At 41.4% G+C, this 27,479-nt stretch overlaps 1 protein-coding gene across 1 annotated transcript in view; it reads left to right on the plus strand.

The window, feature by feature from the left end:
* Positions 1–27,479, plus strand: part of DPP6 (dipeptidyl peptidase like 6) — a 778,594-nt gene that overhangs the window by 403,419 nt on the left and 347,696 nt on the right. Inside the window, exon 2 of the mRNA XM_065939554.1 lies at positions 1,661–1,775. Coding sequence (XP_065795626.1) covers positions 1,661–1,775 — 115 coding nt within the window. The remainder of the gene's footprint in view (positions 1–1,660; positions 1,776–27,479) is intronic.

Here is a 27,479-nt window from a genome sequence, read left to right on the forward strand (position 1 = left end):
CGAGTCAAGTTTTTTCCTAATTCTGTAACCTAGATGGCCAGTATTAAACATTTAGATGTCAAATGTTAATTATTTGCTGTCCTGTGGTTGAGTATTGTCTTTATTTTGATTTGCAGCCATCTGATACATTCTAGTGAACTTTCAGCCTTGGATAAAGGTGTATCTGTGCATTGCATTACCTACTTTTTGACACCATCTCCATTCTGCTGCATTTTGACTTGGAGTTAATATGAGTTGCAGTCATGGGTACTACAGGAGAGAATATTTTCTGATCTATGTATAGACAGTAGTGAGTAGTTCCTTTGCTGTAGCCTTATGCCTAAATTTGCCCTGGAGAGCTCCAGTTGCTCTTGCATAATTAATAATAATTATTATTATTGGTATGTAACTATTGTATTTATTATTGTTTATTAATATTACCCCCTTTGTCTCCCCAAGGATCCTAGTTTGGACTGTAAGTTATATAATCATTCTGATTTGAAACTGAAAGTTTGGTCTCAGGAGCCAAGGTGCTGGATTAATTTCCTAGATTTAGTAAATCGTTATCATTCTTAGCAATGTCTCCAGATCCCCCCTCTCACCCTCAATACCTGCTGTAATACAAACACAGCTATGTGGAGGGGACTAAAAACCTATAAAAGGGGTAGACGGGTTACCTAGTACAGTGAGACCTGGGAAATCTTGAAGCTTTATTTGAGGAGCTGCAGATGGAGAAGGAAATGGCAACCCACTCCAGTGTTCTTGCCTGGAGAATCCCAGGGATGGGGTCCCACAGAGTCAGACACGACTGAAGTGACTTAGCAGTAACAGTAGCAGATGGAAGAAGGTACAAGATGGTGAGAAGTAGGCAGACACTGATTAAACTGGCACTTAGTATGTGCTGAATAAATGTTTGAGTTTCACAGCTGAAATAGAAGTTCACAGTGCGGGTGTCAATGAAGAGAAAGACAAGAGAGGTTGAGGCTGGAAATGCTTATCATACCTGGGTTTGATTTGGTGACATTACTCCATAGTCACCCTGTAATGTGGAACCAAGTTTACTGGTGGAGAAGCATTAAGATACAGAAAAGGCTGTAAACATAACATAATATCAGATTCTTCTTGAGATAAAGCTTTGCCATAAAATGAGGGGAGGGAGCCTGGGTCCTTTGGACCCTGAGGCAGAAGGAAGAGAAAGGAATTGATGGTTGCTTCAAGGATGAGAACACACCGGAGCTCTTTGTTTATGTCTGCCTGTGTTGGGTTCTCCTTGCTCCGCGGGCCCCTCTCTGGTTGCAGAGAGTGAGGACCGCTCCCCAGCTTCAGCGCACGCGTTTCTCACTGCGGCGGCTTCTCTTGTTGCAGAGGATGGACTCTAGGGAGTGAGAGGGCAGGAGCTGTGGCTTGTGGGCTCAGTATTCGTGGCTCCGGGGCTCTGGAGCACAGACTCAGTACTTGTGGCATGTGGGCTTAGTTGCTCCAAGGCATGTGGGATCATCCCAGACCAGGGATCGAATTCGCGTCTCTGGCATCTGCATATGCAGGCGGATTCTTTACCACTAAGCCACCATGGAAGCCTACACCCGAGACCGAGACCTTGATTTGACTGAAGTGTGGTTACTTGGATTATTTTAGTTCCTTATTTAACTCACGAGATTTTCTCTTTGTGCTGTTGTTTCAGGAGCTCGTGGGGAGTAACCCTCCACAAAGAAACTGGAAAGGAATAGCCATCGCGCTGCTTGTCATCCTGGTCATCTGCTCCTTGATCGTCACCTCAGTGATACTGCTGACCCCAGGTACTTATGTTTGTTCCTGGAAAAGCAAGTTGCTCTATGGGAGAGAGGGCGTGATTTTACTTGGCGATTTTTTTCTAAGTAACTGCCTACTGTGCAATTTATTTTCCCTCGATTCTAATTCTCATTGTGCCATATGGTAAAATGATGTAATATGCATTCAATGAAAAAGATCCATTGTACATGCTATGAATTTGTTTAGATAATTCTTGACAAGGGTAAATTCTTGGCATGCATTAAAATTCACAAATATTTATTATTACTTGATCAGCTTAAAGACTTTGCCCTTATAAATATAATAATTTTATATGCCTCATGGTATTCTTGGGTATTCTATCAAGGATGAATTAAAATTATTAAAACAACATATATTGAGTGTCAACTAAGGATAAACTACTTATTAGATATTACTGATGAAATAAAGGAAACATGAAACAGAATCAAAACTCTCTCAGGGAAGAAAAACACACAACAGTTATCAGCAAAAGTCTACAGGAAAAGAAAAAATATACGCATGGATTATTGAAAGTTTCAAACATAAGTTATATAGAAGCTAAGAAGAAAGATAAAACCTTCATGAGAAAGTTCATAGAGAAAGTCATATGTGAAGGTGGGCTTCCATGGAGAGGTAAGAATTTAGTAGCAGGAGAGTGGTGAGATAAAGGCAAGAAGAAAGCCTTTGCCCATAAGATAAATGTATGGGGTCATGATAGGAAAACATTATCGCCATGTATAAACTGTGTGTGACTATCCATTCTCCTTGTTGTATTAAGTGTCAACTTGTGTAGACAAAAAGATGTTCCAATCCTCATTAAATAGGCTATACAGGTATTAGACTTTATGATGAAAAAAATGCATTTTTTGACAGGTACAAAAATCGCAGGCAAATTTTCAGGTATGTTTAACTCTAATTTATTGTTGCTGTTTTGTTTAGTCACTCAGTCATGTCCAACTTTTTGTAACCCCATGGACTGTATCACGCCAATCTCCTCTATCCATGAGATTTTCCAGGCAAGAATACTGGAGTGGGTTGCTGTTTCCTTGCTGGCCAAGTTTGAGCAAGCTCTAGGAGATTGTCAAGGACAGGGAAGCCTGGTGTGCTGCAGTCCATGGAGTCACAAAGAGTCAGACACAGCTGAGCAACTGAACAACAACAACAAGTACCTTGAAATCAAAACTCAATAAAGAGATCACAAGAAAACGACAGACCAAAATCTCTCATGAATATAGATGCAAAAATCATAACCAAATACTAAGAAATTGAGCCAAATTACCAGCAACTTACAAAAAAAGATTATATACCATGACCAAATGGGATTTATTTCAGGAAAGAAAATTTGGTTTAGCATATGAAAAATCAGTGTAGTACACTCAGATTTATAAAGATGAAAAAAACAACATGATCATCTATCTCATAGGCACAGAATAAGCGTCTGACAAAGTTTACAATCCCCTCTCTATAAAACACTGAACAAATGAAGAATAGAAAGAAACTTTTCCAACCTGAAAAAGAGCATCTATAAAAAACCCACAGCTAATATTATACTTAACACTGAAATGGTTAGCAGTGATCTTGCTAAATATCAGGTTATCCTTGACAAGGGGAAGAAAAGACATCCAGATTAGAAAGAAGTAAAACCATCTCTGTTCATGGAGGGCATGAACTTGTTACAGAAAATCTTACAAGTCCACAAACACACAAAAACAAAACTAAAAAATGAATTCAGCCACATTGGAAGATGCAAAATTATACAAAAAGTATTTATATTTCTGTACACTAGTAATGAGCAATTCAAAATGAAATTTACAAATGATTCCACTTACATTAGTTTCAAAGGGAATAAGACACTTAGGAATCAATTTAACAATAAAAATGTAAGGCTTGTGCACTGAAAACCATAAAACGTAATTGAAAGGAATTAAAGATCTTAGTAAGTGGAAAGATATCCGATCTTCATGGATTAGTGGATGTACTATTGTTAACATGACAGTACTTCCCAAAATTATCCATATATTCAACGTACTCCATGTCAAAATCCCAACTTGTATTTTGCAAAAATTGACAGGCCAATTCTAAACTTCATAGGAAAATGCAAGGCTTTCAGACCAGACAAAACAATCTTGAAAAAGAATAGTTAAAGGACTTACATCTATGATATTAAAATTTACTCTAAAATTAGAGTAGTAAAAGCATCGTGATACTATCTTTGTTACTGTTCAGTAACTCAGTCATGTGTGACTCTTTGTGACCCCATGGACTGAAGCACTCTAGGCTTCCCTGTCATTCACCATCTCCCAGAGCTTGCTCAGACTCATGTCCATTGAGTCAGTGATGCCATCCAACCATCTCATCCTCTGTTGTCCCCTTCTCCTCCTGCCCTCAATCTTTCCCAGCATCAAGATCTTTTCCAGTGAGTCAGCTCTTCACATCAGGTGGCCAAAGTAATGGAGTTTCAGCTTCAGCTTCAGTCCTTCAATGAACACCCAGGACTTATTTCCTTTAGGATGGACTGGTTGGATCTCCTTGCAGTCCAAGGGACTCTCAAGAGTCTTCTCCAACACCACAGTTCAAAAGCATCAATTCTTCAGTGCTCAGCTTCCTTTATAGTCCAACACTCACATCCACATGTGACTACTAGAAAAACCACAGCTTTGACAAGATGGACCTTTGTCGGCAAAGTACTATCTCTGCTTTTTAATATGCTGGCTGGGTTTATCATAGCTTTTCTTCCAAGGAGTAAGCGTCTTTTAATTTCATGGCTGCAGTCACCATCTGCAGTGATTTTGGAGCCCAAGAAAATAAAATCTGTCACTGTCTCCACTGTTTCCCCATCTATTTCCCATGAAGTGATGGGACCAGATGCCTTGATCATAGTTCTTTGAATGTTGAGTTTTAAGTCAGGTTTTTCACTCTCCCCTTTCACTTTCATCAAGAGGCTTTTTAATTCCTCTTCACTTTCTGCCATAAGGGTGGTGTCATCTGCATATCTGAAGTTATTGATATTTATCCTGGCAATCTTGATTCCAGCTTGTGCTTCTTCCAGCCCAGCATTTCACATGATGTACCCTGCATATAAGTTAAATAAGCAGGGAGAAAATATACAGCCTTGACGTACTCCTTTCCCAATCTGGAACCAGTCCGTTGTTCCATGTCTGTTCTAACTGTTGCCTCTTGACCTGCATACAGATTTCTCAGGAGTCAGATAAGGTGGTCTGGTATTCCCATCTCTTTAAGAATTTTCCATGGTTTGTTGTGATCCACACAGTCAAAAGCTTTGGCATAGTCAATAAAGCCGAAGTAGATGTTTTTCTGGAACTCTCTTGCTTTTTCGATGATCCAGCGGATGTTGGCAATTTGATCTCTGGTTCCTCTGCCTTTTCTAAATCCAGCCTGAAAATTTGAAAATTCTCGGTTCACGTACTGTTGAAGCCTGGCGTGGAGAATTTTGAGCATTACTTTGATAGTGTGTGAGATTAGTGCAATTGTGGTAGTTTAAACATTCTTTGGTATTGCCTTTCTTAGGGATTGGAATGAAAACTGACTTTTTCCAGTCCTGTGGCCACTGCTGAGTTTTCCAAATTTGCTGGCATATTGAGTGCAGCACTTTCACAGCATCATCTTTCAGGATTTAAAATAGCTCAACTGGAATTCCATCACCTCCACTAGCTTTGTTTGTAGTGATGCTTCCTAAGACCCTCTTGACTTTGCACTCCAAGATGTCTGGCTCTAGATGAGTGATCACACCATCATGATTATCTGGGTCATTAAGATTTTTTTTGTACAGTTCTTCTGTGTATTCTTGCCACCTCTTCTTAATATCTTCTGCTTCTGTTAGGTCCAAACTGTTTCTATCCTTTATTGTGCCCATCTTTGCATGAAATGTTCCCTTGGTATCTCTAATTTTCTTGAAGAGATCTCTAGTCTTTCCCATTCTATTGTTTTCCTCTATTCCTTTGCATTGTTCACTTAGGAATGCTTTCTTATTTCTCCTTGCTATTCTTAAGTATAGATATATAGATCAATGTATTATAATTTAGAGTTCAAATATAAAGCCATATAAATACAGTCAGTTTCAACAAGGGTGCTTAGACCATTTACAGTCTTTTTGACAAATGGTGCTGGTACAACTGGGTGTCCACATGCAAAGAATGAATTTGAACTCCGACATCCACCATATACAGAAATTAACTCAATATGGATGAACAACCTGAATATAAGAGCCAGAGCTATAAAACTCTCAGAAGAAAACAGGTGTAAATCTTTTAACTTTTGTATTAGGAAACTGTTTGTCAGATATGACACCAAAAGCACAAGCAACCAAAGGAAAAAATAAATAACACTTCATTCAACATAAAAATATTTTGTGTGTCAAAGGTCACTATGACAAAGATGAAAAGACAACCCCCAGGGTGGGAGAATATATTTGCAAATCATATATTCAATAAGCGTTTAGTATTCAGATTGTATGAAGAATTCTTACATCTCAAATCACGCGACAAAAAGTTTATTTTAAAATGGGTAAAGGATTTGAACAACATTTCTCCAAAGAAATACAAATCGCCAATAAGCCTAAGAAAACATGCTGTATATCATTAAGCATCAGGGAAATGCAAATCAAAACATGGTAAGATGCCACTTCATACTCAGTAGGATGGAGATTTATATATATATAATTTTATATGTATTTTTGCACTGTTTTTAAAGGTTGCACTCCATTTACAGTTATTACAAAATATTGGATATATTCCCCACATTATACAATCAACCCTTGTAACCTGTAGTACACTCAACAGTGTGTGCGTCCCACCCCATCCTTGTATCGCCTCTCCCCTCCCGCGCCTCACTGGTGACCACGGGTTTGTTCTCTGTATCTGTGAGTCTACTTCTTGTTTGTTATATTCACCAGTTTCTTGTACATTTTAGATGCCACATTTAAGTGTTTGTCTTTCTCTGTCTGACTTATTCACGTAACATAATACCCTTCAATTCAAATCCAAGAAAATGTATATATTTTAATGGGAAATAACAAATATTGGTGAGGATGTGGAAAAATTGAAAACTCATACAGTACCAGTAGGAATGTAAAATTGTGTAGCCTGTTTGAACAAGGTGAAGTGGTGAAAGTGAAAGCTGCTCTGTCCGACTCTTTGGGACCCCATGGACTGTATCCCACCAGGCTCCTCTGTCCGTGGGATTTTCCAGGCGACAATACTGGAGTGGGTTGCCATTTCCTTCTCGAGGGACAGACGTCCATGGAGACATTTCTAATAGTCAAAGGGACCCAAATGTCTCTCACCAGGTAAATAGATAAAACTGTGGTATATCCATATAATATTGTTATTGTTATTCAGCTGTAAAACGTTATTCAGCTATAAAAATTAAATACAATGCATATTACAGCATAGCTAAAACTTGAGCAGAAGTGAAAGTAGTGAGACATCAAGGGCCACATATTGTGTGATTCCACAACAGGCACATCCATACAGATTAAAGAGCAGCTTACTGTTTGCCAGGGACCGGAAATGGGGAGAGTAGGAACGGTCTGCTGACTCTGCTAATAGGTATGAGATTGCTTCTTTCATAAAGACATTATATTTTTAGAGCAGTTTTAAGTTCACAGCAAAATTGAAACTAGGGTACAGAGATTCCCCATACATGTCCCACCCCAACACATGCACGGTTCATCCATTATCAACATCCTCTCCCATAGTGGGGCATTTGGTACAGCTGATAAGCCTATATCCGTGCATCATAATGAGATTTCTTCTGGAGGTGATGCAGATACTCTGGAATTCAGTAGTGGTGATGAGTGCACAGTTCTTTAACTCATTAAAAAGTTGCTGAATTGTATACATTAAAAAGGTAAAGTTTATGATATGTGAATTTTATCTCAATTAAGGTATTAGTTTAAACAGTGGTGGGAAAGTTGTTTTTAAAGTGGTTCAATCTGACCGTTTATATACTGAAGTTTCAACAACATTTGCCTAACGGTGAAGAGGTTTCAGTGGCAGTTGTGAAAAGAGAGTTGCTTGCTCTGTGAGAAAGTTGCTTGCTCTGTGACCTAAATCAAATCCCTTATGACTATACAGTGGAAGTGAGAAATGGATTTAAGGGACTAGATCTGATCGACAGAGAGCCTGATGAACTATGGACGGAGGTTCGTTACATTGTACAGGAAACAGGGATCAAGACCATCCCCATGGAAAGAAATGCAAAAAGGCAAAATGGTTGTCTAAGGAGGCCTTACAAAAAGCTGTGAAATGAAGAGAAGTGAAAAGCAAAGGAGAAAAGGAACGATATTCCCATTTGAATGCAGAGTTCCAAAGAATAGCCAGGAGAGATAAGAAAGCCTTTCTCAGCGATCAATGCAAAGAAATAGAGGAAAACAGCAGAATGGGAAAGACTAGAGATCTCTTCAAGAAAATTGAGATACCAAGGGAACATTTAATGCAAAAATGGGCTCAATAAAGGACAGAAATGGTATGGACCTAACAGAAGCAGAAGATATTAAGAAGAGGTGGCAAGAATACACAGAACTGTACAAAAAAGATCTTAATGACCCAGATAATCATGATGGTGTGATCACTCACCTAGAGCCAGACATCTTGGAGTGCAAAGTCAAGAGGGTCTTAGGAAGCATCACTACAAACAAAGCTAGTGGAGGTGATGGAATTCAAGTTGAGCTGTTTCAAATCCTGAAAGATGATGCTGTGAAAGTGCTGCACTCAATGTGCCAGCATATTTGGAAAACTCAGCAGTGGCCATAGGACTGGAAAAGGTCCGTTTTCATTCTAATCCCTAAGAAAGGCAATCTCAAAGAATGCTCAAACTACCGCACAATTGCAGTCATCTCACACACTAGTAAAGTAATGCTCAAAATTCTCCAAGCCAGGCTTCAACCATACATGAACTGTGAACTTCCAGATGTTCAAGGTGCTTTTAGAAAAGGCAGAGGAACCAGAGATCAAATTGCCAACATCCGCTGGATCATCGAAAAAGCAAGAGGGTTCCAGAAGAACATCTATTTCTGCTTTATTACTATGCCGAAGCCTTCGACTATGTGGATCACAATAAACTGTGGAAAATTCTGAAGGAGATGGGAATACCAGACCACCTGACCTGCCTCTTGAGAAACCTGTATGCAGGTCAGGAAGCAACAGTTAGAACTGGACGTGGAAAAACAGACTGGTTCCAAATAGGAAAAGGAGTACATCAAGGCTGTATATTGTCACCCTGCTTATTTAACTTATATGTAGAGTACATCATGAGAAACGCTGGGCTGGAAGAAGCACAAGCTGGAATTAAGATTGCCGGGAGAAATATCAATAACCTCAGAATGCAGATGACACCACCCTTATGGCAGAAAGTGAAGAGGAACTAAAAAGCCTCTTGATGAAAGTGAAAGAGGAGAGTGAAAAAGTTGGCTTAAAGCTCAACATTCAGAAAACTAAGATCACGGCATCTGGTCCCATCACTTCGTGGGAAATAGATGGGGAAACAGTGGAAACAGTGACAGACTTTATTTTTTTGGGCTCCAAAATCACTGCAGATGGTGACTGCAGCCATGAAATTAAAAGACGCTTACTCCTTGGAAGGAAAGTATGACCAACCTAGAGAGCATATTAAAAAGCAGAGACATTACTTTGCCAACAAAGGTCCGTCTGGTCAAGGCTCTGGTTTTTCCAGTGGTCATGTATGGATGTGAGAGTTGGACTGTGAAGAAAGCTGAGCACTGAAAAATTGATGCTTTTGAACTATGGTGGTGGATAAGACTCTTGAGTCCCTTGAACTGCAAGGAGATCCAATCAGTCCATCCTGAAGGAGATCAGTCCTGGGTGTTCATTGGAAGGACTGATGTTGAAGCTGAAACTCCAGTACTTTGGCCACTTGATGCAAAGAACTGACTCATTTGAAAAGACCCTGATGCTGGTAAAGATTGAAGACAGGAGAAGGGGACGACAGAGGATGAGATGGCTGGATGGAGTCACCGACTCAATGGGCATGAGTTTGAGTAAACTCCGGGATTTTGTGATAGACAGGGAGGCCTGGTGTGCTGCGATTCATGGGGTCGCAAAGAGTCGTACACGACTGAGCGACTGAACTGAACTGCCCTGTGAGTGAGGTTTATGATGAGATCAGAGTTCCTGGATCACTTGGACTGGCAATTCAACACAGAGCATCTGACTGAACAGGAAAACATCCATTCAGCTGTTGAAATCTAAATGAGTAGATTTGAGAGGAGTTGGGGAAGGAAATTGGTAAAGACATTGCTGTTCTATTTTATAATTTTGCTGATGTTTTATATTAATTAAAGATTAATTCATAAAAGTTGGGAACTTTGGCAACTATTTTTAATTAATAGAAGGGAAACGAGATCTCCGTCAGAAATTGTGAAGAGTGTGTTCCTACCTTTGCTTTTCTTTGAGCACAAGTGCACTGTATACACTGAGCATTGAAGATCTGATGATATGATTGTCCATCACTCACTGTGGGAGTTAGGGAACAGCGATAGTTTGGAGAGTTTGCAGTTACTCCCATTCCCCACCCCCAAGGTACGTGAGCATTCCTGTCACCCATGATCCGAGGGCTCGTGCATCCATCACTTCAAAGGGAGATGAGAGGGCTGCCGGAGGCTCTCCTCAAGCCTGCAGTCCAGGGCAACCAGGCTGGGTGGGAAACATCTGAGATTGAACAGCTTCATGCCCGGGACATGAAGTCAGTCCCGGGGACATTCCCTTCCAGATGCCCCACTCAATATCAGGCAGAGAGCCGTCCCTGGGTCTTCCCAGCTATACAGGGAGCCATGCCTCAGTCTCTGTTCTCTCAAATGCAGCTGCTAATCCTGAAAGCTTTTTACATTCAGTTCTTGTGCAGCCAAAACCATCACAGCAGCATCTCTTCTGCTGTCAAATAAGAGAGCGGAGAACACGCTACACTGTTCTCTGTTTGAATGCGGATGGCCAGTTGTTAGGGGCAACCACAATGAGGGTGAGGCTCTAGTGAATCCCTGAATTCCAGGAAAGGCTTTGAGTGGGATTTCTTTTATCCATCTGTTAAAATAAAACTGTGGCTGAGCCTGCCTGACCCTTTGGTTCTATTGGACTTTCATAGGTAGTGTTTTTCTTCAGGATGTGCTGCTGGAGGACTGTGTGTCCTAGGTTTAGGATGGTCAGACGGGCTGGTTCAGTAGCAAGTGCCTCCCATCACTGGCTTTCTGCATCACTCTCCCTGGATGCAGCAGTGGCTTTTGTTACAGCGTCAAAATTCCACCAGACCCAAGAGGATGTCAGATCATTCCAAGCCTTCTCAAATTCACCTACATGCAGACCGTCACATTGACCAATAATGCCTATCCTTTGATCAACCATGAAGGATTCCTGCAAGGGGCTGGAGGCATTGAGCTAAGTTCTGGATGCATTGTGGGCAGAGAAGATGCACATATTCTCCACGACAGCACAGATCCACTGAGAAAGAAAGTGCACACGGAGAATTTCCCACACGGAGAATTTCCCCCCGTGACAGAGATGGGAATACCAGACCACCTGACCTGCCTCCTAAGAAACCTGAATGCAAGTCAAGAGGCAACAGTTAGAGCCAGACATGGAACAAGACTGGTCCCAAATTGGGAAAGGAGTACGTCAAGTCTGTATATTGTCACCCTGCTTATTTAACTTACATGCAGAGTACATCATCCGAAATGTCAGGTTGGATGAAGCACAACCTGGAATCAAGATTGCCATGAGAAATATCAATAACCTCAGATATGCATATGACACCACCCTTATGGCAGAAAGCAAAGAACTAAAGAGCTTCTTGAAGAAGGTGAAAAAGCTGGCTTAAAACTCAACATTCCAAAAACTCAGATCATGGTATCTGGTCCCATCACTTCATGGCAAATAGATGGGGAAACATTGGAAGCAGTGAGACTTTATTTTCTTGTGCTCCAAAATAAATGTGGACAGTGAGTGCAGCCATGAAATTAAAAGACGCTTGCTCCTTGAAAGAAAAGCTATGACAAACCCAGACAGCATGTTAAAAAGCAGAGACATTACTTTGCTAACAAAGGTCCATATAGTCAAAGCTATGGTTTTTAACAGTAGTCATGTAGGGATGTGAGAGTTGGACTATAAAGAAAGCTGAGCACCAAAGAATTGATGCTTTTAAACTGTGGTATTAGAGAAGACTCTTGAGAGTCCCTTGGACAGCAAGGAGATCAAACCAGTCATTCCTAAAGAAAATCAACCCTGAATATTCATTGGAAGGACTGATGCTGAAGCTGAAGCTCCAATACTTTGGCCACCTGATGTGAAGAACTAACTCATTGGAAAAAACCCTGATGTTGCAAAAGATTGAAGGCAGGAGGAGAAGGGGATGACAGAGGATGAGATATCTAGATGGCATTACCAACTTGATGGACATGAATTTGAGCAAGCTCCAGGAGATGATGAAGGACAGGGAAGCCTGGTGTGCTGCAGTCCATGGGGTCAGAAGGAGTTGGACATGCCTGAGCGACTGAACAATCATTAGGCAAAAATAAAATAGAAGTTACAGGTGAGGCTTGGGGGCTTCCCCAGTAGCTCAGATGGTAAAGAATCTACCTGCATAGCAGGATACCCGAGTTCAGTCCCTGAATCAGGAAGATTCCCCTGGAGTAGGGAATGGCTACACACTCCAGTATCCTTGCCTGGAGAATCCCATGGACAGAGGAGCCCGGTGGGCTCTAGTCCATGGGGTCGTAAAGAGTCAGATACAACTGAGCAACTTTCACTTTCATTTTTGATTAAAGACCTGTTGTTGTGAATAACTGAATCTTTGACCTAACACACGGCATGGCCATCACCTTGTCCGTGGTCCCCAAAGTGCCCGCACACCCCCGTTTATCTCACTGGTCTCTCCACAAGGCCGCGGCAGGAGTGGCTTTGCTCCTGTGAGGGAGGAAGTTTAGGTTTGAAGAATAGAGAGTCCTAGTAGTAACAACACCCTGGACTTACATGCACAGTCTTGAGTGCACTCGTTCCAGACTTGCTTCTGTTTCCTCGATTGACTTGAAACTCATATCCTGTATTTATTAATCTTTTCAAGTGCTACCTCCTTTCAATCTTGTATTTTGGCTTGTTGAAACTCAGAGTGCAGTATCCGCTTTCTACTTAACCCTCAAATCCATCCCAAAGTCCTTGGATTTAATCTTCTGGGGAAAGCATTTCTGAGTATGTGTGGGTCCCTTTTCCTACTTGGGAAGTATCCTTGGGAAGGGTCGTGATGGAGTGCGCCTTCGGAGCCTCAGGGTCTCAGAGGACCTCGTGGCAGTACCTTACTTCTGAACGATAAGTACCTTTGTTCTGTATTGCAGCCTAATTATCACCAGTTATGCAGAATTTATGTTTGAAAAATCAAATTAAAAGTGTTTAAGGCAATCTTAGTTCCAAAGGGATTAACCAGAAGAGAATGTGTCCTTTTCAGTTCTGTCATTCATTTCTCCCTTGCTAGTCTCTGCTCTTTTCTAAATTTCTCTTTGGAATAATAGACTCAAAGTTACCTTTTTTATTTTCAGATATTAAATATATGTCTGTGATAGGTCACACTCAGCATATGCCTTTTTTTTTGCAGCTATAACTCTTGTATTCTGATGAAAAAGGACTCTGATAATCTTTAATATCACAATAATGGTTGTAGGAGCTTAAAAACCCACCAGGATCATATTTGCATGAAAATGTTCCTGACATTTGACTTTTATGGACTTTCACTGTAGAGAAGATGGACAGTGGTTTGTGATGGAAAACATTAGGATACTTTAGGTGGTATAAAAATGAAAAGCCTTGGGTATTTGGAAGTCTTATTGAAGGTAGACTTTTAAGGCCAAACAGAGGTTATCAGAATATAAAAGTCTTTAATCTTGTGGGTGGGAACAAAATGTAGAGATGATTGTTGCAGAATGGAAATTTCATAACTATCTGATTTATATCTAATGTCTATAACTGCATTGCTAGCTCTCAGCTTATCTTTTTTAAAAAATGTTCACTTGGGCCCAATAGGCTTTATTGAGAGGGAGAGAAATCTAGCAAATTGGCATACAGCTCGTAAATTAGATTCTGCTATAAGAGAATGTAAGAGCGTCCAAGTCAGAAACCATCAAGCGTTCTGAAATTACACCACAGTCAAAATAAGAGGACATGGGTTTATGTGGGAAAATTATATGTTAAAATTACATATTAGAGAATCCTTCCACTTAACAGTTGCTCCTGCTAGTTGTCTAGGTGTGTAACAAAGTTTCCATGGATTGTTTTAATAGACCTTGCTTTTTAAAAGCAGCTTTAGGTTCCAGCAACATTGAGAAGAAGGTAGAGTCATCCAGGGGATAGGCTCTGCACCCCCAGAAATGCATGGTGTCCCCGTCATGAGCACCCCTCCCCAGATGGCACCTTTGTGACCATTTGTGAACCTGTGTTGATACGTCATTGTCACGCGAAATCCGTAGTGTGCGTTAAGGTTCACCCTCAGTGTTGCACATTCTGGCACTGGACACATTTATAATTGCCTGCATCTGCCTTCACCGTGCCATGTGGGGTAGGTTCCCTGCCCTGAAAGTCCTCTGTGCCCCGTCTATTGATTCTCCCTTCCCCTATAACGCCTGGAAACCACTGATTTTTGTTGTTGTTGTTTTTAGTGTTTCCACATGTGCATGCTAAGTCACTTCAGTCATGTCTGACTCTTTGCAAACCTGTGTGCTGCAGCCCACCAGGCTCACTTGTCCATGAGATTCTCCAGACAATAGTATTGGAGTGGGTTGCCGTTTCCTCCTCCAGGGGATCTTCCCACCCAAGGAGTGAACCCACGTCTCATGTCTCCTGCACTCTTTACCACTAGTGCCACCTGGAAGATGCCATCTCCATAGTTTCGTCTTTTCCAGAATGTCATATAGTTGGATCATGCAGTATGTACCCTTTTCAGAGTGGCATCTTTTCACTTAGCAGTGTACATTTCAGGTTCCTTCGTGGAGGAACTGTCACTGTTTGATAGTTTATTTCTCTTTTTGTTGTTGTTGTTCAGTTGCTAAGTCGTGTCCTACTCTTTTGAGACCACCCCCCCCCCCCCCGCCATGGACAGTAGCCCACCAGGCACCTCTGTCCATGGGTTTCTACAGGCAGCAATATTGGAGTGGGTTGCCATTTCCTTCTCCGGGGGATCTTCCTGGACCAGGGATCAAACCTGTTCTTGCATTGGCTGACAGATTCTTTTCCACTGTGCCACCAGGGAAGCCTTATTTTTTTTTTTTTCAGCACTAAATAATATCCCACTGTCTGGCTGTACCTCAGTTTCTTGATCCACTTACCTACTGAAAAACATCTTGATTGCTTCCAAGTGTTGATGGTTATGAATACAGCTGCTGTGGACATTTGCGTGAAGGTTTTGGGTGGGACATAAATTTTCAGTTCCTTCAATATGTTACCAGGGAGCATGATCACTGGATCGTCTGATGAGTGTGTGGTTTTGTAGGAAACCACTAAGCCGTCTCCCCGAGGACCTGCACCGTGGTGCGTCCCCACCAGCAGTGGATGAGAGTTCCCGTTGCTCCACATGCTCGCCAGCATTTGGTATTGTCCATGTCCCATATTTTCTGCTTGGTCCTTCTAATTGTCATGAAGTGGTAACTCAGTGTTTTAAGCCTATCTTTTTAAAATTCTGGGACAAATGTTTTAGAAACATTATATGTTTGCATACAGTATTCTAATGTTTAATGAGTTTTCAAACTGAACAGACTACATAGCCTGCAACCAAATCCAAAAATACCAGAATGCAGCCAGTATCTACCCCATGCCCTTTCTCATCATTCATCTCCCCAAAGGTAGCCTAATTTCTAACATCATAAAATAATTTTGCGTGATGTTATATATTTTACATTTACATGATCCATGTAATCATGTAATGCACATTTTTTATGCCTGGTTCTTTTTTTCAGTGTGTTCATGTGTTTCGATGTTATATTTTAAGTCCTGTTTGTGCCCAGTTTTCAACTGATGATGGATTATCTCATCATGAGGTCTTGTATCATCCCTATGGAAATTGTACAACACCAGTAATTTAATAACTTTTGTCCATTTCATAACAAGTGATATATGCCTTACTATTTTCTATTGGTTTTTTTTTTTTTTTGTAGAAATATTGTTTCCTGCCCATTTTTTCTAGACATTTTCTCTCTGTTCTTCCTACGTTAAACTCATCCCCCATGTCCCAGTCTTGTCATCGTCCATCTATTATCAATGACTATGACCAGGTGTCCTGTCATGGGACGTATAGGGTACTTTATAGGTCTCTGGTGTTGTTCATTTGCACCTTGGGCATCGGTGGTTGTGTCTGTAGATTCTTTGCACATCCATCTGCCAGCTGATGAACTGAGTAAATAGTGTCTCTATTTTTGCTCCTCTTCTTGCGGCTGATTCTGATTACAGTTAATGTGTCAGTGCTCATGGAGACTAAGCGCTATAAGTGGGTGGTACAGATAGTATCTGTGATGACAATCCAGAATATGGGGTAGATTGTTGAGGACAGGAGGCATTTGTGGAAGGTATTTTGGAGGATGAAGAATATGAAAGATATACCTTGTGTTAATGGGAGGAAATCCAAGAAGGAAGGTCACCATGAACCATAATGAGCCTGGCGTGCTTGCTGGACAGGAGATGCCTGGCCTGGAAGCACTGGCAGGATGTGACGAGTGTTAGGAGGGTCTGGGATGCTAGGCACTGAGTTCCAGATTGTACTCTCATTGCTCCTACGATATGGAACAACCTATAAGTCCTAACTACTTTTATTGTGATAAACCCACAGATGATCTTATCATTTCCCCTGATGCTGGGAAAGATTGAGGGCAGGAGATGGAAGCAACAGAGGATGAGATGGTTGGATGGCGTCACTGACTCTTTGGACATGAGTTTGAGCACACTCAGGGAGATAGTGATGAACAGGGAAGCCTGGTGTGCTGCACTCCATGGGGTCACAAGAGGCTGATATGACTTAGCAATTGAACAACAATTGATCTTCCCATTGGAAGGGGGAGAGACTCATAAAAATGTGGATACATTTTAGGAAGCGTGTGGATCTAGTCAGTCTGTTAACCATCTTAGAATCATCTTGAGAATTTATCCAAGCTCAGATGTTACTAGGTATCCATTAGAGTACTTTTATCCATACGGAACAAAATAACTAACTAAAATACTGTAATTCAAATGTTAGGTATTTATCATGTTTTTCCGGTCCTAGGATGATTCAGTGGCTCAAAGATCATGTTTCTCTGCTGTTATCATCTTCATGTTGGCAAAGTAGCTGCAATGGCACCATACATCTCATCTCACACCCCCACAGAAAGGAAGGGAAAATTAGAACCTGCCTAATGTATTTCTGTCTTTTTCCAATACTAGCCAGGAGGCAGCTTGTTCATATAACGATATTACATGACCACCCTTAGCTGTAAGGGTTGAGAGAACATGTATTTCATGGAAATTCACCTCTGCTGAGTTGACAGAGGGGGGCTGTGGCTCTTGGGTAGGCAGCGTAGTGCCTGCCACAAAAGTAATGAGACTCCTCGATTTATGAAATACTTGAGGAATGAGGTCTGCATTCCTTGAACTTGAACGGTGAATTTGCACCATTCTTTATATTGAAACAGATCTGAAAAGAGGGAAAATTCTGACAGATTCTCATGAAAAAAAGAATTAATTTATACTGCTACTAACCTTACAGTTAGTTGCAAGCTTCCAAAGTCTTGAGAAGTGGGTCCCTAGGAGAATCTTAACAGTCTCTCGTCTGACTTTTCATCATTAGTTCTAGAAGAATTGTTAGGTGAATCTTGCTTATTTATTGAATCCTTACACTAAAGAGCCATTTATCGCAAGGATGACAGTAGATGCTTATTATTCATACTTGCATGAAGACTCTAAGTTAAGGCAAGTGTGCCTACATATTTATCCATAATGGGGCACTTTTCAAAGTGTTGCTATATTATGCATCCTACTTTAAAGTCACAGTTGCATGTAAGCCATGAAAAGGAGTACATCTTATCCTGGCCCTCCGGTTTTCTCTGGAGTCTGCTGCTTGGCTTAGAGGAGAGCCTGTTGGTAAATTTCAGTGGATTTTGGGAGCCTTTGAGACCATATGTTACAAGGGGCTGTCTGATCCAGGAGGTGCTATTTTAAGGAAGACTGACCGGTAGGACCCAAAAGTGGCAATTCAGGAGTCTAAGCTGAGTTTCCTCGTATAGGTCAGAGCACAGAAATCTGTGAAATAATAAAACCAGAGAACGAGAGAGAGAGGTTGTCCACAAGGAACGAGGCAGCTCGGGGGACTGAAGAGAATGAAGTTAAATCACCTGCCTCCTCTTTGAGACATAACTCTCACCTTAAACCCTGGTTCAGCAACATTGATCGCTTAAGGAGGAATAATAGATATATGCAGTTTCTCAGGTTGATGTTTCATATTCCCCAAATCCCTGATTATCTGTGCTTTTAGGTGAGGTAATAAAATCACAGAAAATAGGTTAAGTGATAATTTATAGAACCTCAGATCTAATCCGTCATTTTTTCCCCATCACTTTCCTTTATCTAGATTCTTTTTTTTTTTTTTTTTTCAATATCCTTTTAAAAGTTCAGGAAATGTATGACTTGCATTTTCAGAGGCTGCCTTATCAAGTGGTGGGTTAGTTAGAAGTGAGAGCAAAGGTTGAGAGGGACGAGTCAGGAGAAAGGCAGGTCCAGGAGATGCCCACATCCTAACGCCTGGAACCGTCATCCTCGGGGAGTCCTTCCTTGCAGATGCGGTCATGTTGAGTAGCTTGAGATGCGGGGTTTTCTTGGGCTATCCAGTGGGTTGTAAATGAAATCATTTGTGTCTTTGTGAGTAGAGGCAGAGGGAGGTGTGACAGAGAGACAGGAGAGAAGGCCATGTGACCACGAGTCAGAGGATGGAGTAATTCGGCCCCAAGTCATGGAGCTCCCAGAGCACTAGAAGCTGGAAGAGGCAAAGAAAAGATTGGGGGGGGGGAGGCTCAAGAAGGAGGGGACACAGAGACACACGTACATGCTTATGGCCGATTCGTATTGTATGGCAGAAGCCAACGTAACTGTAAAGCAATTCTCCTCCAATTAAAACATTGTTAAAATAGAAAAGATTGTCCCCTAGAGCTCCCAAGGAACCCACCTTGATTTTGGCCCATTGAAACTGATTTTAGACTTCTGGGCTCCTAAAACTGTGGGAGAATAAATTTCTGTTTTAAATGATCAGATCTGTGACAATGTGTTGAAACAGTCCAGAGAAACTGATAACAAAGGGAAATATTGCTAAATGCCTTCATTTTACGGTAGCCACATCTTGGAGCCAGGCATATAAGTGGACCCCCGGAGCCTGCAGAACTAGAGATGCACTGGGCACTTTGGGAACCGTGGCCCCGGGGACGGCCTTGCCCTGTGGCCCACCTCTGCTCCTCTGGCCACGCCCACTGAGCGCCCATATGGGGTCCTCTCCCCTCCCTGGGGGACTCCTCTCAGCTCCAAAATGTGATTCTTTATCATCTCGGCCACCAGGAAAGGAACTGAAATCCATTCACATTAAGCTGTACACTTGCGTTTTTAAAAATTGGAGGAAAGAAAGACACTGTCTCTCTCCCACACATGTTTCTTTTTATTATTTTTGTTGTTCAGTCGGTCAGTCATGTCCTACTCTTTGCAACCCCATGGACTGCAGCATGCCAGACTTTCTGGTCCTTCACTGTCTCCCGGAGTTTGCTCAAACTCATGTCCATTGAGTCAGTGATGCCATCCAACCATCTCATCCTCTGTTGCCCCCTTCTCCTCCTGCCCTCAATCTTTCCCAGCATCGGGGTTTTTTCCAGTGAGTTGGCTCTTCACATCAGGTGGCCAAAGTATTGGAGCTTCAGCTTCAGCATCAGTCCTTCCAATGAATATTCAGGACGGGTTTCCCTTAAGATTGACTGGTTTGATCTCCTTGCAGTCCAAGGGACTCTCAAGAGTCTTCTCCAGCTCCACAGTGCTCAGCCTTCTTTATAGTCCAACTCTCACATCCATACGTGACTACTGGAAAAATCATACTTTTGACTGTGCACACATTTGCTGACAAAGTGATGTCTGTGCCTTTTGATATGCTGTCTAGGTTTGTCATAGCTTTTCTTCCAAGGAGCAAGCATCTTTGAACTTCATGGCTGCAGTTACCATCTGCAGTGATTTTGGAACCCAAGAAAAACGTGCATGAAACACATACAGACTCTACTTAACAATTCATATAAGCTTAAGAGCGAGAGCCAAATTAAAATAAATACAGGTCAGTCAACAAAGTCAATAAAATTCAAATTAAGAAATAGTCATTTTGTGTGGCAGAAGATGAGGTTCCTGAAACTAAATCGCCCCTTAAATGTGTTTAGGGTATTTGTTGTTGTGACACCGATGTTTTGGGTTGGACATTGCATTGTACATGCCTGCTCTTGCCTCACTGGGTAAAGCATTGCCCTGCCTACCATTTCTCTGTGGGAGCCACACTCTTTGTTCACAGAGACCCCTGTGCTTCCGGGGAACCAAATTAGCTGACTTGGCGTTGGTGCATCATGAAGATGCATGCTCACTTGGGCAATTAATATGGGTATGAGTGTATTTTTATGATCAGAATATAACTTTATTAATATTTATTGCCCAAATAATATGAATAAACAGAAAAAGAAACAATGAAAAGGTATTAACAGTTACAATTAAAATAAAAATAATACTACTTTTCTCATACTATCCATGCTACAACCAGTCAATTCTTCTGGTATTTATTTCTGTCATTTTAATGTTACGCTCATATATCAACATGATATATTGATATATCAGACTGCCTGATATCCAGACTGTCTGTTATACAGACTGCCTCCTACCCAAGTGGAACATTTAACTCGCATTTCCTCCTGCTTCCTTTTCTTCACTCTGGGTTGTAGAAACTATCAGGTTATTTTTAGTTCCTCTAGACAGGGGTGCCCAGCCTCCAGGCCATGGACCAGTACCTCCTGTCACATCAGCAGCAGCATTAGATTAGGAATAAGGTGCACAGTAAATGTGCTGGGTGTGACTCATCCCTAAACCACCCTCCCCCACCCCGCCCTCCCCCGTTTGTGGAATAATTGCCTTCCATGAAACCCATCCCTGCGGCCAAAAAGGTTGGGGACCGCTGCTCTAGAGATCTCTTTCAGAAGTTCCTGTGAAATGTCTTTACAAATACATGTCTTGTTCTGCTGACCTTAACTGGAGCCTCCTGGCTTCTCACCAGACAAGAGAGAGACGTTCGGGCCCACACAGCCTTCTGCTCCATCCTGACACGGCCCCTCCAGCTCTTCCTTCAGCTCTCCTTGGTGGCATGTGCAGTGTCCCGCTTAATAAAATCTGCCACCAAACGGTTGATTTTAAAATGGAAAATTCTAACACAACACTGTAAATCACCTGTCCTTACAAAAAAGGACACAGACCTTTAAAGCAAAAGCAAAAGCATTCTGCATCTGTATTGAAAACAATGAATTCATCTAAGTATCAAGAATGGGTTGCAGCTTTACCATTTACTACAAAGTCTATAGATAATCACCTAAAAATTATCAAAAATAAAAGAGAGAAGTTATTCCAAATAAATAAATAGGTAAACAAATTTCTAAAATGGAAAATTTATTTAAAACATTGGCAGTGTTTTGCTTAGACATGCATTTCTCTGACAGTGCAGACAAAGCCATAGAGAGAGAAATTGTAGTACTTTGTGACTAAACAGCTTGTCTAGAGGCATTCAAGTCAAATAGACTCTTCAATAGCTGCAGCTATTTTATTCTTATTTGGACCTTGACTTTGGTAAACAGACCCATTTTCTTATCAATCCTAATGGATTGTATCTATTTGAAGTTAAAAAGTAAAACTATCTTCATTGCCAACAAAATGAAAAAGTTGTATAGATAATGCTAATACATTTAGGGGTAGTTTTAGAAAAAACATGGAATACAAGGTCTATATTCAAATATTAATTATATTTCTTAGGGACTAGCAGCAAAACTTTGGAAATTGAAATTTTGAAAATTCTAGTTGTATTCTTTGCCTGAGGTGACCTAATAGAGGCACAGGGTGGGTTCAAATAACAGAAACGTTTTTTCTCACAGTTCTCTAGTCTTTAAGTCCTCGGTTAAGGGCCAGCAGGGCTGGTTTCTAGTGTGACCTCTCTTCCTGGCTGGCAGACAGCACCTTGTCACATCTCTCACATTGCTTTTTCTCTGCTTGAATGCTCAGGGAGAGAGAGAGAGAGCCCTGTCTCTAGTCCTGCCTCCTCGCAAGGATACCAGTGCTCCTGGATCAGAGCCCCACGTTTATGATCTCATTTCACTGCCTCCTTCAAGTCTCTGTCACCAAATATGGTCACATTGTGGATTAAGGCTTCCACATATGAATTGGAGAGAGAGGAGTTGGTTCAGTCCATAACACGAGTACATCTGGACATCTGATGCAAAGAACTGACTCACTGGAAAGACCCCGATGCTGGGAAAGATTGACGGCGGGAGGAGAAGGGGACAACAGAGGATGAGACGGTTGGATGGCATCACTGACTCGATGGACATGAGTTTGAGTAAACTCCGGGAGTTGGTGAAGGACAGGGAGACCTGGCATGCTGCAGGCCATGGGGTCACAAAGAGTCGGATATGACTGATCAACATGGATATCTTTGCTGTGTGTTATTTTGTCTACACAATCTGACCTCTGGCCTCCAAAGATTTACATCCATCCCACATACAAAGTATATCCACTCTGTTCTGAGACACCAGAAGTCTCAAACTATTACAGAATCAATTCAAAGTCCAAAATTTCATCATCTCAGCAGTCCCAAATGCCATCATCTAAATCATTTCACTGAGTTACGGGTAAGACTCTGGGTATACTCTATCCCACGGCACAATTCATCACTATTGTGAACCCCTGTGAAACTAAAGAAATAAGTGGTGTCTTCTCCTGAAAGTAATGGTGAGACAGGCATAGGGTAACAGTTATAAGTATTTCTGTTCAAAAAAGGAGAAATTTGAAGGAAAAAAAGGGGTCACCAGTTCCAAATCACTTCTACATTCACTTGGGCATACTCCTGTATGTTTAAAATACTGGGAATAATGGTGTACAGATTTTAACTTTGTCCTCTGGGGGTCATTTTTCTTCTTCATGAAAGGTAGCATGAGTTTGTAGCTGAGCAGTTTTAACAGCATATTTCTTGTCTGAGGAGGCTGGCGGTCTGCCAGCCTTCTTTGATTTCATAGTTTCTCTGTCCTTTTCAGTCCAAGCTGGCAGAGCTTCTGCAGATGTAAAATTCGTAAGAACCTGTGCGTTTCCTATGTATGTCATGGGGATTCATTCCATTAAACCAGAGACCCCTCCATAGGGGTTAGCTAGATACTCCCATCTCTGTGTTTGGCTTCTGTTGAGATGGCTGAGAAGATTATGAGTTACACAGTTAGGCTCTTCAATGAGATTTTTATGTGACTGAATACCCTGAGATTTTGATCTTGCAGTCATATTGGCAAAAGTATGTTAAGCCACATCTAGTGAAGTGAATTTCTCAACTTGCACATTTTTTACAGTCTGGATAAGGGAAGATAATTCTCCAAAGAAAATACAGAAATAGTCAATAAGCACATGAAAAGATGCTCAACACTATTAGGTTTGAAACATTATTCACCCATTAAAAGGAATGAAGTGCTGGTACATATTATTATGTACTATCACACGAATGACACTTGAAAATGAAATATACCAATAAAAAAAGACCAAGTTATTATATGATTCCATATGAATTACTCATACTAACCAAATGTATAGATACAGAAAACAAATATTTCATTGCCTAGGATTGGGAAGATATGGGTGGAAATGGGGAGTGACTGCCAATGGTTATGGAATTTTAGAGAAGAATAATGAAAATGTTCTAAACTTAGATCATAGTGTTGTTGCTGTTGTTCAGGTGCTTCAGTTCAGTTCAGTTCAGTTCAGTCGCTCAGCCGTGTCCGACTCTTTGCGACCCCATGAATCGCAGCACGCCAGGCCTCCCTGTCCATCACAAACTCCCGGAGTTCACCCAAACTCATGTCCATCGAGTCGGTGATGCCATGCAGCCATCTCACCCTCTGTCGTCCCCTTCTCCTCCTGCCCCCAATCCCTCCCAGCATCAGAGTTTTTTCCAACGAGTCAACTCTTTGCATGAGGTGGCCAAGGTATTGGAGTTTCAGCTTCAGCATCAGTCCTTCCAATGAACACCCAGGACTGATCTTCTTTAGGATGGACTGGTTGGATCTCCATGCAGTCCAAGGGACTCTCAACAGTCTTCTCCAACACCACAGTTCAAAAGCATCAATTTTTCGGCACTCAGCTTTGTTTATAGTCCAACTCTGACATCCATACATGACCACTGGAAAAACCAGAGCCTTGACCAGACGGACCTTTGTTGACAAAGTAATGTCTCTGCTTTTTAATATGCTCTCTAGGTTGGTCATAACTTTCCTTCCAAGGAGTAAGCGTCTTTTAATTTCATGACTGCAGTCACCATCTGCAGTGATTTTAGAGCCCAGAAAAATAAAGTCAGCCATTGTTTCCACTGTCTCCCTATCTGTTTCCCATGAGGTGATGGAACCAGATGCCATGATCTTAGTTTTCTGAATGTTGAGCTTTAAGCCACCTTTTTCACTCTCCTCTTTCACTTTCATCAAGAGGCTTTTTAGTTCCTCTTCACTTTCTGCCATAAGGGTGGTGTCATCTGCATATCTGAGGTTATTGATGTTTCTCCCGGCAATCTTGATTCCAGCTTGTGCTTCTTCTAGCCCACCGTTTCTCATGATGTACTCTGCATATAAGTTAAATAAGCAGGGTGACAATATACAGCCTTGATGTACTCCTTTTCCTATTTGGAACCAGTCTGTTTTTCCATGTCCAGTTCTAACTGTTGCTTCCTGACCTGCATACAGGTATCTCAAAGGCAGGTCAGGTGGTCTGGTATTCCCATCTCCTTCAGAATTTTCCACAGTTTATTGTGATCCACACAGTCGAAGGCTTTGGCATAGTTAATAAAGCAGAAATAGATGTTTTTCTGGATGATCCAGCGGATGTTGGCAATTTGATCTCTGGTTCTTCTGCCTTTTCTAAAAGCAGCTTGAACATCTGGCAGTTCTTGGTTCACGTATTGCTGAAGCCTGGCTTGGAGAATTCTAATCATTACCTTACTAGCGTGTGAGATGAGTACAATTGTGCGGTAGTTTGAGCATCCTTTGGCATTGCTTGTCTTAGGGATTGGAATGAAAACTGAACTTTTCCAGCCCTGTGGCCACTGCTGAGTTTTCCAAATTTACTGGCATATTGAGTGCAGCACTTTCACAGCATCATCTTTCAGGATTTGAAATAGCTCAACTGGAATTCCATCACATCCACTAGCTTTGTTCATGGTGATGCTTTCTAAGGCCCACTTGACTTCACATTCTAGGATGTCTGACTCTAGGTGAGTGATCACACCATTGTGATTATCTGGGTCATGAAGATCTGTTTTGTCCAGTTCTTCTGTGTATTCTTGCCACCTCTTCTTAATATCTTCTGCTTCTGTTAGGTCCATACCATTTCTGTCCTTTATTGAGCCCATCCTTGCATGAAATGTTCCCTTGGTATCTCTAATTTTCTTGAAGAGATCTCTAGTCTTTCCCATTCTGTTGTTTTCCTCTATTTCTTTGCGTTGATCGCTGAGAAAGGCTTTCTTATCTTTCCTGGCTATTCTTTGGAACTCTGCATTCAAATGGGAATATCTTTCCTTTTCTCCTTTGCTTTTTGCTTCTCTTTGTTTCACAGCTATTTGTAAGGGCCCCTCAGACAACCATTTTGCCTTTTTGCATTTCTTTTCCATGGGGATGGTTGATCCCTGTCTCCTGTACAATGTCACGAACCTCTGTCCATAGTTCATCAGGCTCTCTATCAGATCTAGTCCCTTAAATCTATTTCTCACTTCCAGTTGCTTAGTCGTGTCCTATTCTTTGCGACCCGGGAACAGCAGCACACTAGGCTTCCCTCTCCTTATCTCCTGGAGTTTCTTCTAACTGATGTCCTCTGAGCTGGTGATGCCATCCCCATCTCATCCTCTATCGCCCCATTCTCCTCCTGCCCTCAATTTTCCCAGCATCAGTGTCTTTTCCAAGGAGTTTGTTCTTCGCATCAGGTGGTCAAAGTATTGGAGCTTTAGCTTCAATATCAGTCCTTCCAATGAATATTCAAGGTTGATTTCCCTTAGGATTGACTGGTTGGATCTTACATTCCAAGGGACTCTCAAGAGTCTTCCCCAGCACAATTCAAAAGCCTCAGTCCTTCAGCACTCAGCCTTCTTTATGGTCCACCTCTATTGGAAAAACCACAGCTTTGACTATGTGCACCTTTGTCGACAAAGTAATGTCTCTGATTTTGACTATGCTGTCTAGGTTTGTCATAGCTTTTCTTCCAAGGAGTAAGCGTCTTTTAATTTAATGGCTGCAGTCACTGTTCTCGGTGATTTTGAAGTCCAAGAAAATAAAATTTATCACTGCTTTCACTTTACCCCTTCTATTTGCCAAGAAGTGATGGGACTGGATGCCATGATCTTAGTTTTTTGAATGCTGAGCTTCAAGCCAGCTTTTTTCACTCTCCTCTTGTACCCTCATCAAGAGGCTCTTTAGTTCCTCTTCACCTTCTGCCGTTAGAATGGTATCATCTGCATTTCTGAGGTTGTTGATATATTACCTGGTTTAAATGTCATTGTTCCTAAGCCGTTGACAGTGAAGCATAACTAAATTTGTTCTTTCATTATGATAAGAAGCTACTGAAGAAATATGAGTAGTGTGTACACCAGGCATCATTATTTATTGTACTTTTTTTTATTAAAAGAGAAAAGGAACCTAGTAGGAATTATTGGACCCAACGTCTAACTGTATCTGCACAGAGCACTCATTTAGTCCTGACATGTGGCCGCGGTGAAGGGACATGTTCCCTGTGTGTTCACTGGGCTGTTTCCTTTTCTGCTCAGCTGTGTCAGGATGGTTATTAATGGAAAAGGCTGCAGTGACTTGCTTCTCAGCAAACTCTGTGTCACTGGAACTTGTGAATTAACAGTGCAGCCACTAGAAAATAAAAAATTGATTTCCGCATGTTCTTCTGTAGGTGTTTGTATGGAAACACACACAGATTATCAACTTCTGTAGAAGTAACACACAGGTTTCCCAGTGACTGATTCTGAGCGTAAGAGTGGTTTCACTCTGAGTCTCAGGTTGGGGTCTGTCTGTCTGTGGATTTACATCTGACCTGCCCACCACCATCCTTTTCCCCTTCGAGTTTTTAAAAGCACTTAGTACTTGACATCAACCACACTGTTCATAGCAGAGTAACAACTTGCTATGTGCCAGGCATTGTAGGATGCTTTCATTGTTGATCTGATTTGATGGCTATGTTTTTTCCAATTAAGGAAATGTATGCCTTAAAATGTTTTTCCCGATCTTTTCTTTATTACAGGAAACATTTTTACCTGGAGAGCAGTGTTCTATCAAGATCATCATAAATGCTACCTGTGTTTTCTGATTTTATTAGCTTCCTGGCTCTGGAATATGTTATGAACAGCCAGATTCCGTGAATAAAGTCAATATTTAAATTCTCCTACATATAGGG

This window comes from Muntiacus reevesi, chromosome 6 (genome assembly GCF_963930625.1).
Source record: "Muntiacus reevesi chromosome 6, mMunRee1.1, whole genome shotgun sequence".
Taxonomy (NCBI): Eukaryota; Metazoa; Chordata; class Mammalia; order Artiodactyla; family Cervidae; genus Muntiacus; species Muntiacus reevesi.